We start from the raw sequence: 13,987 nt of genomic DNA, 5'->3' as shown, positions 1-13,987 counted from the left end.
ATACAGCAAAGGGATGGCGTGTTTCCATTTTATAGAAATTACGACGAGTTTTGCCACCGAACACATACAGATTAGTACTCAAAAAGTTACGACGGTCATAGGTCGAGGACCAGAGAGATGCAAGTAAGTGGTTTCTTTACGTGAAGCATCATTTACGATGGGCCTGAGGCCCAGAAGGAAGGTGGACCTGTCCTTCTGGGCACAGAACATGGGCCACTTGGCAAAATAGAAGCGCCATGATGTGAACACAATGGGCCTATTTAGTGTGTTGGCATTTCTCTCCTAAGGGAAGGTTCCAAGGCTCAGAGATTGTTGTTACGTTGTAAGAAGGATCACCTCCCTGGCCAATGTCTTCCTTCCCGCTGGGGAAAAGTGGGTTACAGCGCCGAGACCCAACCATGGCTACAACGCATCTAATCTGGACCCCAAATTAGATGCGCCTCCAACCTGCGGAAGCTGGCCAAGCGAATGAAAGGATTAAGCAAACTCAGAAAAGGATGCCAAGCGCCTGACGGGTCGAATCCACACCAAGAGGAAGACATCAGAGGGGGTGGGGGTGGGGTGGGGGGAAAAGGCAAAAATAAATAAAGTAAAAGTCAAATAAGATCGTAACAAGGAAGCAAAGCAGAGAAAAACGAAGGCAGGGCAAGCAGGAGGGAACTCCGTGGTACTTACTATGGCAACAGGTACTCTTTAGCATATCCACCTCCTGTTTGTAAGGCAGCCACAGGAAGGAAAAAGAAAAAAAAGAAAAAAAAAGCACAAAGAGAAAAAAGTCTATGCATCCATCACAGCCACTGAGTCGGAGAAAAAGAATGGCTACGGCCATTCTTAAGAGGTCACAGAATGAAATGTGGGGAGGGGGCACACAGATAATTTCATCACAAACGGCTGGCAATACCCAAAGGGTGGGGGCGAAGAAGACAAGGGACACACACGGCTGCTGGTACATTTGCCTGACGGTCACCAAGCCACGAAATGTCACTGAAAGATGTCTCGGGCCGAGGGGCTCCATGAGCAGAGACCCGACACGTTAAGACATCTTTCTAGAATAAAACAGCGAAATGGGGAGACCCAATTACAGCAACACTTAAGGAAGGTGCGACCCAGATGTTGGCCTCCTCCTCCTCCTCTTCCTCTCTCCTTTATCCCATCTTCCACTCCCCACTCTCTGCTGGGCTTGGTGGGAAGCAGCAACCTCCGGGCTGAAGGCAAAGCCTCCGATGATGAAAGTTGCCAGGAGTGACCAGAAGATGGGCCGGAGCATCCCTTGCCCCGGGGCGTAGATCACACCCGGGAGAACCCAAGGCTGAAGGCAAGACTGAAGAACCAGCTCAAAAGGAAGGCAACACAACGACTCAACAAGGAGTGTTGTGGCACAGTGGTTAGAATGCAACATTGCAGGCTAACTCTGCTGACTGCCAGCAGTTCGATCCTGACCAAGGTTGACTCAGCTTTCCATTCTTCCGAGGTGGGTCAAATAAGGAGCCAGATTGTTGGGGGCAAGAGGTTGACTCTGTAAACCACTTAGAGGGCTGGAAAGCATTGTGAAGCGGTATATAAGTCTAAGTGCTATTACTAGTCCCTCCCTCCCTCCCTTTCCTTCCTTCCTTTCCCTTTCTTTCCTTTCCTTCCCTTCCTTCTGTGGTGGCACAGTGGTTAGAATGCAGTATTGCAGGCTAACTCTGCCAACTGCCAGCAGTTCAATCCTGACCGGCTCACGGTTGACTCTGCCTTCCCTCCTTCCCAGGTCGGTAAAATGAGGACTCAGATTGTTGGGGTCCAGAGGCTGACTCTCAACCGCTTAGAGAGAGGGCTGTACAAACACTATGAAGCGGTATATAAGTCTAAGGGCTAGTGCTATTTCTCTGCTGCTGTCAATCCTGATATGTCCTCAGGATTTCAGAGCAAGGATGGGCCATTATGGCAACTTTACCACCTATGTGGACTTCAATTCCCAAAATTCATGAGCCAGCAAGGCTGGCTCAGGAATTCTAGGAGTTGAAATCCACAGGTGGTAAAGTTGCTATAATTTCCCACCCCTGGTTCATAGAGTTTCTTCTGATTCGGTAACTAACTTCCAAAAGCGTCAGGATTAAGCGTAATGCAAGGATTCATTCACCCTGTGAGCTAAACAAGAAATAAGCCTGGTTATTTAGATCCACAATTTCTTAGGGACCAATTCTAATGCAATATATGTATCTACCACCAAGAAACCTTGTGCTGGGAAATTTGAGGACGGGAAGAACAGGTCGGATCGGATCAGATCTCAGCCTTATTTAAAAGATATTGTAAATTGAAAAACGTGGATCAAATGCTCTGCATGTTTCCAGGAAATAAAACAGATAAAATATTGTTCCATCGGCTGCGAATAGACAGAATTATGATGGAAAGCCACAGAAGTGCAGATCTTCCTTTCTGAATTAATCCCCAGAGAGGAGAGCAAAGGTCCTTCCAGATGTGGAACCTCTGTGTCAAATCCCAAAACTTTCAACGCCCAAGTTGAACATGCCTGTGCACGCATTCAGGATGCGTGGGCTTTGTTTCACTGAGTCAGCTTATCAAATACAGGTAGTCCTCAGCTTACAACTGTTCATTTAGTGACCAAAGTTCAAACGGGGTCTGAAAAAAAAAAAGTGACAGGAGCGTTGTTCCCACTTAATGACTGCGGTAGCATCCCCGTGATTACGGGGTCAAAATTCAGGCACTTGGCAACTGACTCGTATTTATGACGGTCACAGTGTCCCGTGTGTGTGTGTGTGTGTGTGTGTGTGTGATATGAGATCCCCTTTTGCGACCTTCTGACAAGCAAACTCGATGGGGAAGCCAGATTTGCTTTAAAAAAAACACGTATGGCTAATGTAACAATTGCCACGATTCACTTAGCAACAGTGGCACGAATGTTAAAAAACGGGGCAAGACTCGTTTGATAAATGTTTCACTCAGCAACATAAACGCTGGGTGGCACTTGTGGTCGTAAGTCAAGGACCACCTCTATATAAACGGGGTCTGTTTTAATCTATTCGGAAAAGGCCAGGGCGCTTTAGATCTTGGTAACGCAAATCGCACGGAGGGACGAAGGTCCACGGATGGCTGCACGCAAAAAAAAAAGACGACATTTCAGTACCAGAGCTTTGAGGAACGGAAAAGCAAACACACACAGACACACCGACACAAGGCTGGGCGTTGTCAGGAAGGGCCGGGAAACCCAGTGGCTGCGCCTGAGGGCCGTTAGCCTGGGATTCTTCCCAAAACCGGTGAAGGGATGAAGCTCCGTCAAAGTGATGGGGGGTGTGTGGAAAGGGGAAACGGCTTCCGTGCGAAGTTGGGTACGCTCTGAACCAATTCTGTTCTCCCAGTTCGAGGAGGAGCAACTGTGAGGGGTAACGTATGGATCGGACGTAAAAGAGGGAGCAATGGATTTGTCGGAGGGATTTTGAGAAATGCTTCTTGGCCACTGACAGAAGAGGGAATGTTTCCACCAACAGCTTCTGGAGGGGTCATTTCCTTGGGAGCTCCCTTTAGCTCCCACCTTCTTATTCAGAAATGTCGTCCTTGGAGTTTTGTTTTGTTTTGTTTTGTCTCCAAGAGATGGAAACACAACGCCTCGGGTGCAACTCACACAACACATACCTTCCTCAGGTTTGACCGGAGTGCTGGGTGGGGTGGAAGCGACAGTTTGGTCCGGAGAGCTCCTGTCGCCCTGCTGTCTGCCGTCTTCACAATCTTCTACACAAAACAGATTACGATTGAATTCTTTTTTTTTTTTAAATAAAATAAAAAATAAAAATAAATCAAGCTCCCTGTGAAACGAAACGAATACAGGGAGTCCTCGACTTGCGGCCCCAACTGAGCCCGATGTTTTTGTTGCTAAGCGAGGCATTTGTTAAGTGGATTTTGCTTCATTTTACGACCTCTCTTGCCATGGTTGTTAAGTGAACCGCTGAAGCTGCTCAGTTGGTAACCCAGTTGTTAAAGTGAATCTGGCTCCCCATTGTCATCAGGTCGCAAAAGCGGATCACCTGACCTTGCGACCCAGCGACGGTCGTAAGTGTGAAGCAGTTGCCAAGCAGCTGAATCTTGATCACGTGATCCTGGGGATGCTGGAAAGGTCGCAACTGTGAAATACGGTCCTAAGTCAGTTTTTTTCCGTTCAGCTGTAACTTCGAACAGTCATTTAACGAACTGTTGTAAATCGAGGACTATCTATAAGTTAGGAAAATCCTCCTTGGAGGCCGGCCGGCTCCTAGTGCGAATAGGAATTGTGGCACCAGCCGCCTTTTTAAGCTGAAGCCCAAATGCTTCTCCAACAAGGCTGCTGCAAGAGGTTACATACGTAAGGCTGTGCGGGAACTCCAGCCAGCCTAAAATTCCTGCCCCTGCATATAGGTACTCCTCAACTTACAGCCATTCCTTTAGTGACCATTCAGAGTTACGACGGCACCGGAAAAAAGTGACTTATGGCCGTTTATCACCCTTACGACCGTGGCGGCATCTCCAGGCAGTGGTTTCGCTTTGCAACCGTGGCAAGAAAAGTCATACAATGGACTCGCTCGCTCAAACGTTTTCACTTAGCCACAGAAACGTTGGGCTCAATGCTGGCGGTGGACTGCCTGCAACTGCAGCGATTTCTCTCCTTTGCAAAGGTGCACCCCGTCTCGTTCACACCGAGTGGGGAAAAAAAAATACAACGACGAATAAACACGAGCGGTACCCTGTAGTTCACCTTCAGGGCCTTAAGTCAGAGAGAATTCTTCTGACAATGGTATGGTTAGACCAAGGGGTCAGCAATCTGTGGCTCCGGAGCCGCATGCGGCTCTTTGGGCCCTCTGCTGTGGCTCCCTGTCGGGTGATCCCACCACTGGCTGGCCCCACCCCTGGCCCTCCCCTCCCAGTCACTCCTTGCCTGGTCTGGGAAGGTAAGAGTGATGGCAAGTGATGGAGAAGCGGCCAGGGCAGACACAGAGAGAGAGAGAGAGAGAGAGAGAGAGGAGAGAGATACAGAGACAGGGGGATAGGGACACAGAGAGAGGGAGGGAGAGGGAGAGAGAGAGAGAGAGAGAGAGAGGAGAGAGATACAGAGACAGGGGGATAGGGACACAGAGAGGGAGAGGGAGAGAGAGAGAGAGAGAGAGAGAGAGAGAGAGGAGAGAGAGATGTCAAAAGGATTTTGTGGTTGCCGGTGTTTTTTAACCACTGGGTCTCTGCCCTAATGACCGGCTGCGTGGGCGTGGCTAGGTGAGGTCATGTGACTGGTGGAAGTGAGTGACATTGAGTTGGCCATGCCCACCCAGGTTTTGTGGCTCCCGGTGTTTTCTTTTCTGTGGAAAACGGGTCCAAATGGCTCTTTAAGTATTTAAGGTTGCAGACCCCCCCTGGGTTAGACAAAACGCATGGCACGGATACACAGGTGCCATGAGCATCGGCCCGTGGGAAGCTCTGGGAGCGACGCCACGCACTTCCAGCACGGTTTGCCCCTTCAGCCAGGTGCGATGCAACGCCCATACAAACCTTCGGACTGCCTCTGTTTCCTTTCGACCTCTCGGCGATACTCCTCCAGTTCCTGGTCCGTGAGTTTGTGGAAAGGGTTGGGGCCAGTGGTGCTGATGATGACGTGGGGCTGGTACTCCTTCTCAATGATGGCCTTGGAGGCGGTCACCAGCTCCCCCTAAATCAGAAGAAGAGAAACCCCTCTCACCGTCTGGGGTACAGGACCCTGGAGGCACTGGGGGTGGGGGGTGAATGGGAAGCACTCAACGCTAATGAAACAACGTCCCTGAAGAGTTTAATTTCGGACGGAGGGGAGAAGTTGCCCTGCTGCTGATCTCACGCTAGGCCATTTTTAGAAACAACAAAACGGGGTTGATTAAATTATTACAGACTAGTAAACAGCTTCCTGATTAAACTGCACTATAAAGATGGCAAATAAATTCACCGAATCAACGGACCGGATCAATACACGAGTGCTTTTTCCTGGCTGGCCACTGAAGTGGGGATAAGCAGCACTCTCTGGACAACAATGGAAAGAGAATTCCACTAGTAATCACGGCTGCCCAGACCAGTTCAATCTTGGCAGGTGGAAAGAGAGATAAAGAGGTAAGTCTAAACCTAAGCTACGTATCTCTAAAGGTCTGGGCCTAATGTTCTGTCCCATCCAATTTCCGCAAGAAAGAAAAAGTTCAAACCGAAGATCTAAACTTGCACCCATTAACAAAAGTCCCTTGCAGTTTGTATAGTAGTGGCCAAAACTTGTGGAAACCTTTTCGGAAAAGTGTATTTTCTAAAACTAGCTAATAACACCACTTTTTTTTTTTGGAGTAGTACCATAAAATGATATATCCATGGAAAGATAATTTAATCAAGAACGTAATGCAATAACTTTTGTGAAGGATTTGCTATTAGAATAGTAGTTACAGTATAAAGAAGAAAAGTGAAACACGGAGAAAAAAACGAGTCTACAGAAACGATCACCATAGAAAAAACGAGATATACAAAAATGATCCCCATGTCAATGAATACTTTGTTGGGTCACCTTTAGCATGAATGACGGCCTTACAACGTCTTCCCATGGAGTGAATCAAGTCTTTGAGTTCTGCAGCTGTTCTAATGTGAAACCAAGATTGGATGATTGCTTCAATTAACTGGGTTTTATTGCTGGGTCGCTTCTGATTAGCAAGTTTCTTTAGTCGGAAAATCCATTAGATTTTCAATGGAGTGAATGTCTGGGCTATTCCCGGGCCATTCCAGCAGGGGAATAGGATTATCTTGAAACTTCCCTCCCCCCCCCAAAAAAGTGGTGTTATTAGCCATCAAACTTCAAAAATACACTTTTCCCAAAAGGTTTCCACAATTTTGGCCACTACTGTATACAGTGTTCTAAATATACTGTAATGGGATATTGGAAGGACCTTGGGAGACGGGGCGAAGAGATGCTGCCTGGGTACCAGTCAGATAAAGAGATAGCAGAGCCCAAAATGGATGGAGGAAGCAGCAGCTCAGGAAGGACCCTGCCTAAGGTCTCAAGGCTGTCTGATGTTAACCTTACCAGGTTGGAAACAAGAGCAGATAAACCAATTCTACTTCATTGTACAGCTTTTTTAGAATCACAGTTCTACTGATTATCTTATCAGGAACTCTCTCATAATGTCCTCCGGGTTATATCTCCTGATAGGACAAGATCTCAAACACACTACAATTGCTTGGATGTTTTTCCTTGCAGGAATGATCGCATATAGTTTATACGAGGCTGTTCAGGGAGGGAAGAATGGCGTTTCAATTTCAATCTAGGCGAAAGGGATAAAACCAAAGCCATTTTGTATTGGGGAAGAAGGTAGGCTGGTTGGGGAGAGCTGAGCGCCCTGGTCCCAATTGCAAAGGCCTGGCTAAGACTGACCCCCAAACCGAGCTGGTCTTCCCAGAGTTTTCTCCTAAAGGCTTTGATATGGAAAGGGAGGCAAAAAGAGAATCAAGAGAAAAGGGGGGAGAATGCAGGGTTGCGAATAAGATGATGAGGCCCAAGAGCAAAGGCAGAAGGAAACTGTCAAAACCCTAAAGAATTGGTGTGGAAGTTCTGCCAGTAACTGGAGAAGCAACACTCCCCACATCTACAGAAGCACCCCTAAACCCCATCAGAGGCTCTATGGCCAGATGATAAGAGTTTGAGAGTAACTTTGCCACGGAATGTGAACAGAAATTCACACGGGCCCTACTGATACACCATGGGAATTTGAATTTTAACAACTCCAAAGCCTAGCGTTTCTTACCGCGACTTCTTAACGCCATCCACAAAACGCAAGGCGCCCATCGGAACAACGGATTGTCTCCCCTGGCTTAGGAACGGGCTGCACGGCCTTTCGTTGCCAAAACGACGAGTATTTTGCGAAATTTTGCAAGAAACTGTACGTTATCTCCCCAGGCTGCGGAAAGACTCAAACTCGGGCAGCTTTTGAGAGGCTTCCTAGCAGAACCGCCAGAAGAATTTTGTAGTTTAGGACTGGGCCACCGATGGTCCTCAAACACTTGACCGTGGTTTCCCTCATCTGCTCCTGCAGTCCTACTTGGACCTCTGAGACCATCTGTTTACACCGATGGAGATAAGATAGCCTGATCCTCTACTACGGGCTTCTCTGATACAAAGAAGGATTTGACGCTAGGGTAAGCCGTTCAGGCCCTGAATATCCTCCGTGTTCGTGCTTCACCGCACGAAGCCCTTATGGCGGAACGCAGCACGTGGTTCCTATTCGGCTCAACCACAGCCCACAAATCCATTTTGCTCGGCGGATACTTTTTTGGTAGAAGATACAGGTAGACCTCGACTGAACAAGAGTTTTGCTACTGACCGTTCGAACTCACAAACACTGAAAAAAGTGAGTTACGGCCATTTGCCACACTTACGGCCGTTGAAGCACCCACACGGTCACATGATTTACAGTCAGACGCCTGGCAACTGACGGGTCATGGGATCCCATTTTGCGAATTTCTGACCAGCCAAGTCAACGGGGAAACCTGGATTCACTTAACAACCGTGTTACTAATTTAACAACGGGGGTGATTCGCTTAATAAACGCGGCAGGAAAAGTTCGTAAAATGGGGCAAAAGTCACTTAACAAATTTCTCACTTAGCAACGTAAATGTTGAACTCAACTGTGGTCGAGGACTACGTGTAATGACCCCCCCTCCAAGTTCTTCTTAGTGGACGATGGTTTTCTGCCATCCCTTCTTTTCTGACGGTGAAGTTAGAAACAATGACTTTAACCCAGGCAGGAGAGCTCTACGGATCCTAGACATTATTATCCACATGAGGTGTCGGTGACTTTCTGAATAATTTCATGTTGTGCCATGCAAGGATTTTGAGGGGGACAATTTCCCCATCCATCCACAAGTTTCTCAAGCTATCAGTTGACCAACAACCTTTGGCCTCCTATGTCAGACTTCCGTTTGCTCCTCCTGTTCATTTACACAGGATAGTACTGCCTTCCTTATGTCTCCTCTAAAGCTGCCTCAGAATAACAGAGTTGGAAGGGACCTTGGAGGTCTTCTAGTCCAACCCCCTGCTCAGGCAGGAAACCCTGCGCCGTTTCAGACAAATGGCCTTCCGGTCTCTTCTTAAAAACCTCCAGTGTGTTGGAGCACACCCACAACATGTGGAGGCAAGTTGTTCCACGGATTAATTGGCGTGGCATGTAGTAAAAGACTTCAGGTAACCACAGATGGACTGCCGGCAGTCCATTAACACACAATTCTGCTTCTGGTTATCAAGCAGGATTATTCCTGTGGCTCTTTGAGAGATTACAGTGACGTAAGCCATGTTTAAAAGGGAAGTACTCAAAGAATCTTTTAAGCCAGTGATGGCTAACCTTTTTGTCATTGCGTGCCAAAAGCGGGGGGAGCACTGGGGAGGGGGGGGGTTGTGCGTCCCGCCCCCCCGGGGATGCATGTGCCACCCCACCACCACCCCTTTTGGCACGTAATGGCACAGTGGGCACGGTAGGCCCGTTTTTTGCTTTCCCCAGGCTCCAGAGCCTCTCTAGGAGCCTGGGGAGAGCAAAAAATGGGCCTTCTGGTCCCACCGGAAGTCAACAAACGGACTGTTTCTGGCCTCCGGAGGGGTGGGGCAGGCCATTTTCACCCTCCCCATGCTCCTAGAAAGGCTCTGGAGCCCGGGGAAAGCAAAAAACGAGACTTCCCACCCACCCCCAGGCTCTCCGGAGGCAGGAAACAGCCTGTTTCCCTACTTCCGATGGGCCCAGAAGGCCCGAAAGTCAGCTGGCGGAGCTGAACTCCCGTGCCCACCGATATGGCGCCGTGTGCCACCTGTGGCATGCGTGCCATAGGTTCGCCATCATGGTTCCAAGCCAATCCTTACGGCTTGGCAGGCCAGCGGAGGGTGAGGAAGAAGAGAGGAACCGGCCCATTGCTTGCGCAAGTCGAGCTGCGCGCCTGTGTACACGCCGGCCCTCTGCTTATGTAAATTGAGATGCAAACGTGTGCGCAGGCCAGCCACTCACACATCCCGCTTCCGAACGGACAGTGGCCCGATAGTGGGCCGTTTCCCGGGAATTGGGGACCCCTGTTATAAGCCTCAAACTCGCACCCGATGTGTAGGTCCCTTTGTAACCTCACGCAAGAGAAACGCTAAACCAGGAGGTAAAAAGGTTAAAAGCGAAAGAGCATTGAGAGCGGAAGGACAGAGCGGTCAGTACCTTTCTAATAGAGACAGATTTAGCTGGACTAAAGGCCTGCTCTGTGGGGTCGAGCCCTTCAATTGTTTCCGTACAGTCAGAGAGGGGAGCATCCTGAAACAGGAAATTGAGTAGACAGAGCAAACCAAGGCCGGGCTTAGATTATCGGCTCAAAGCATTACGACATGGCCTTAAAAAGACAACATGCAGAAACGCAGTCAGAGTGTGTCGAACGCACAAGCAGCGGCCATAGAATAAGCATGCAAAGCAACCCGGATTTCTGCCTTAGGGACATATCCCGGCCACGTTGATATCAGGCAAGTAGAAAGAACGCTGGAAATAAACCTGGACATAACCTGCGTCTCTTAATGTGGGTTTATTCAAAGTTACGTGATGGATTTTCTTTTTGTTTTTGTTTTTTGAGAAGGTAACAGGGTTGTTGTTGTTTTTTACCACCCCACTAACAAATACACCCATTTCAGTGAAGGTGTCCCTGCAGGCCATCGTGAATGCAGGAACACCTGTTGTGGCCTCTTGGTCACCAGCCAATCAGAGGAGGAGGAGGAAGCGTGGGAATCTGGATCAGCATCAAGGCAGCCTGAGAGCTCCGAGGGAGAAGCGGGAATGGAACTGGCAGAGAGAGAGACAGAGGCGGAGCCTGGGCCACCTGTCAGCCCTCAGATGGAGAGTCAACAGCTCCCAGGTCTGGAGGTGGCAGATGAGGAAGAGGAGGAACAGCTGGGTCCAGTGCCTGATATGCGGATGCGCAGAAGGCAGAGGAGAGGAGAGCAGTGGAAATCTATGGGCTGGTCCTCGGGGCGGAAGAGCCACCGCTGCTAGCGAAGCCGCAACCTAGCTCTTGGGATAAAAGGCAGGGGGTGGAGATGAATAGGTGGGGCCGATAACTATTCATCTTCCGGACGGACGGGCTAGTTAGCCGGCGTTGAGAGAGAAACTTTTTGCCGGGGCTGACAACGCTCCTCATAAAGGAATCTTTGATTTAAATACAGAGGGTTTGTCGTGTTTGGGGAGGTGGGTCAGATCACCACCACACAGCCTAACCGGTGCCCTGTGACCAGCACACTGCTAGAGACCAGCCTCCCACTGCGTGGTTGAACCTTCCGTGGGGTGGTAAAGACAGCACCTGCTTGCCCTTCGCACTTACCTGACGAAGAGTTACCCTCTGTCTATTATTAAAGTTAAGTTGCAGGGGGCTACGTGAGGCGGCAGCAAGAAAGAGGCCAGGCGCGTTCATGCAGAAGCTGGGTTGCGTGGGTTGCGTTCTCACCTGCACAAGGCTCCTGTCCATTACAACCCCTGAAAGGACTTGAGACTGCGGACCGGCCGTTTTAATGTCTTGCAAGTTCTGCTCCCTGATCTGTCAAACGAGAGAGAGAGAGAGAGAGAGAGAGAGAGAGAGAGAGAGAGAGGGAGGAAGGCCTAGTGTCAAGTCAGGTAGTCCTTGACTTACAACCGTTCATTTAGTGACCGTTCTAAATTATTTTCAACATTACTGAAAAAAAAAAGATGACCTTTTTTCACATTTATGACCATTGCAGAATCTCCATGGACGCGTGATCAAAATTCAGGCGCTTGGCAACTGACTCGTATTTATGACGGTTGCAGTATCCCGGGGTGTGTGTTTGTGAGTGTGTGTGTGTGTGTGTGTGATGTGACCCCCTCTGGCGATCTTCTGACAAGAAAAGTCAATGGAGAAGCCAATTTCACTCAACAAGCGTGTTACTAATTTGGCAACACCAGTGACTCGCTTAACAACGGTGGCAAGAAATATCGTAAAATGGGGCAAACTCAACTTAACGAAGGTTTCACTTAGCCACAGAAATGTTGGGCCCAATTGTGGTCGTAACTCGAGGACTACCAGTAAGCCACAGGCAGGCCCAGCCAACGAGCCGAGCTCTCCACCTGGTAGCTCCAGGTCAGGTTTCTTCCAACCTGACGAAGCCACAGATCCGTTCGATCTGGTTAATTCTTTTTTAAAAGCATGCGGAAGATCTTGGATCACGCGCTAAACCCTGATTTGTTTCATTCCAAATGGGCAAATGAAGTTCAAATCCGGATTTCCACCTCTGATGCTGCCAAAGTCTAACACTCCCCTCTCTGATAAAGGTAATCCTCGACTTACGACCACAATTGAGCCCAGAATTTATACTGCTAAGTGAGAAAGTTGTTAAGGGGTTTTGGCCTCATTTTAGGACCTTTCTTGCCACCGTTGTTAAGTGAATCACTGCAGTGGATAAGTTAGTCACCCCGGTTATTAAGTGAATCTGGTTTCCCCCCGTTGACTTTGCTGGTCAGAAGGTCGCCAAAGGGCATCACGTGACCCCGGGACACTGTGACCGTCATAAATGTGAATCAGTTGCCGAGCCTTTGAATTCTTGGTTGCCTCATCGTGGGGATGCCGCAAAGGTCGTAAGTACAAAAAACGGTCGTAAGTTAACTTTTTCCAGTGCTGTTGTAACTTTGGTCACTAAATGAACAGTTGTAAGTCGAGGACTGCCTGTACTGATCCCAAAACCGTAATCCCCAATGGCCTGGCCCCTTCCTGGGCACCCATGCCCAGCGCCACCCAGTCTTCTGCAGCCTGACCTTTCTGTGCCCCTTGTCCGGAGGGGTCCCCGATGGGCCGTGAGCCGGACGGCACATCGCCCCACAAGCAGACCCCTGCCCTGGCCGGTACCAACCTTGTTCCGCATTTCTTGGACCTCCTTTGGGTTCGTGTTCAAGGGAACAAAGAGGTTTGGGGGAGCAGATGAGGCCGTCCTGTGACCCTCTTCTTTAGTCCACTGTAAACAACAGCATGGAAAACAGGCGTGTTAAAACAAAAAGGCCCCCCCCTGAAATCCTCGGCCTGATCAAAACAGCAACGTTATCGCACAGGAGATCATGCAAGATTTGACGAAGGAGAATTGAAGCAATGATTGGGTTTTGTGGGGGGGTTTTTTTGGGGTGGGGTGGGAGGACACACACACACACCAAAAGAAAAGCCGTCCTTTGATTTGGAACAGCTGTTTAGTTGGGTGGGACGTGTCCCGTGATCGAACTGCGAAACCCAGGAAAAATGGGGCATCTGGAAGGGGTACTAAGACGCACGAGGTCTTCTTTAGCCCTAGGCCGCTAAAGGAATTAATTTTGAGGGTGTAACCAGAAGGCCCGCCCGAAAGAGGAGGGGCACAGGGCAATATAAATAAACCTTGGCCACTTTAAAGACCCGTGGACTTCAACTCCCAGAATTCCCCAGGCAGCCAGCTGGGGAATTCTGGGAGCTGAGGTTCGCGAGACTTACAGCTGCCAAGGGTTTGAGACCTGGCCACTTTTAAGACCTGTGGACTTCCCCAGAGGGCCAGGGGGTTCTGGGAGCTGAGGTCCACCAGCCTTACACCTCTGAGGTAAAGCTTTGTTTCTTGGGATGAATCCATCTTAACCCTGCGCAGGGCCCGATAATCCAGATGGGCCCGATCACGGAAATATAAAACCCAGAAATGGGAAATTTTGGCTCAACGATTATTAACGGTCCACATCATTGATTCACTTCCCGGATATCTTAATAACATCAAAGCGAACAGAAACCACAAGATGACAAGAGATATGAAAAGCAGCATGATAATAACCAGGCCAGGTGGATTATTTTGTCCCATGAAGAAAGAGTGAGCATCACCAAAGTTTAAATTCAAAACAAAACTCAAAAAGAGTAGAAAATTTCAAAACCGTTTTTTTACACAGACAAATAGATGGAGCAGCCTAACGGAAGAGTTTGGTGATGTCGTCGTTTTATATAAAGCTTATGG

At 48.9% G+C, this 13,987-nt stretch overlaps 1 protein-coding gene across 10 annotated transcripts in view; it reads right to left on the bottom strand.

Moving 5' to 3' along the window:
• Nucleotides 1-13,987, bottom strand: part of ADD1 (adducin 1) — a 42,257-nt gene that overhangs the window by 3,106 nt on the left and 25,164 nt on the right. For 2 of the 10 annotated variants that reach the window (XM_058192662.1, XM_058192665.1), the window contains exons 11-15: nt 12,884-12,985; nt 11,470-11,559; nt 10,203-10,295; nt 5,512-5,668; nt 3,634-3,729 (exon numbers count right to left, since the gene is read on the bottom strand). In XM_058192662.1, coding sequence (XP_058048645.1) covers nt 3,634-3,729; nt 5,512-5,668; nt 10,203-10,295; nt 11,470-11,559; nt 12,884-12,985 — 538 coding nt within the window. Of the gene's footprint in view, nt 1-674; nt 710-3,633; nt 3,730-5,511; nt 5,669-10,202; nt 10,296-11,469; nt 11,560-12,883; nt 12,986-13,987 lie in introns of those variants that run through there. The other 8 variants (XM_058192670.1, XM_058192672.1, XM_058192664.1 and 5 more) reach the window with 6 other exon arrangements.

This window comes from Ahaetulla prasina, chromosome 8 (genome assembly GCF_028640845.1).
Source record: "Ahaetulla prasina isolate Xishuangbanna chromosome 8, ASM2864084v1, whole genome shotgun sequence".
In the NCBI taxonomy this organism is placed as follows: domain Eukaryota; kingdom Metazoa; phylum Chordata; class Lepidosauria; order Squamata; family Colubridae; genus Ahaetulla; species Ahaetulla prasina.
This window is presented reverse-complemented; position numbering and strand designations above follow the sequence as displayed.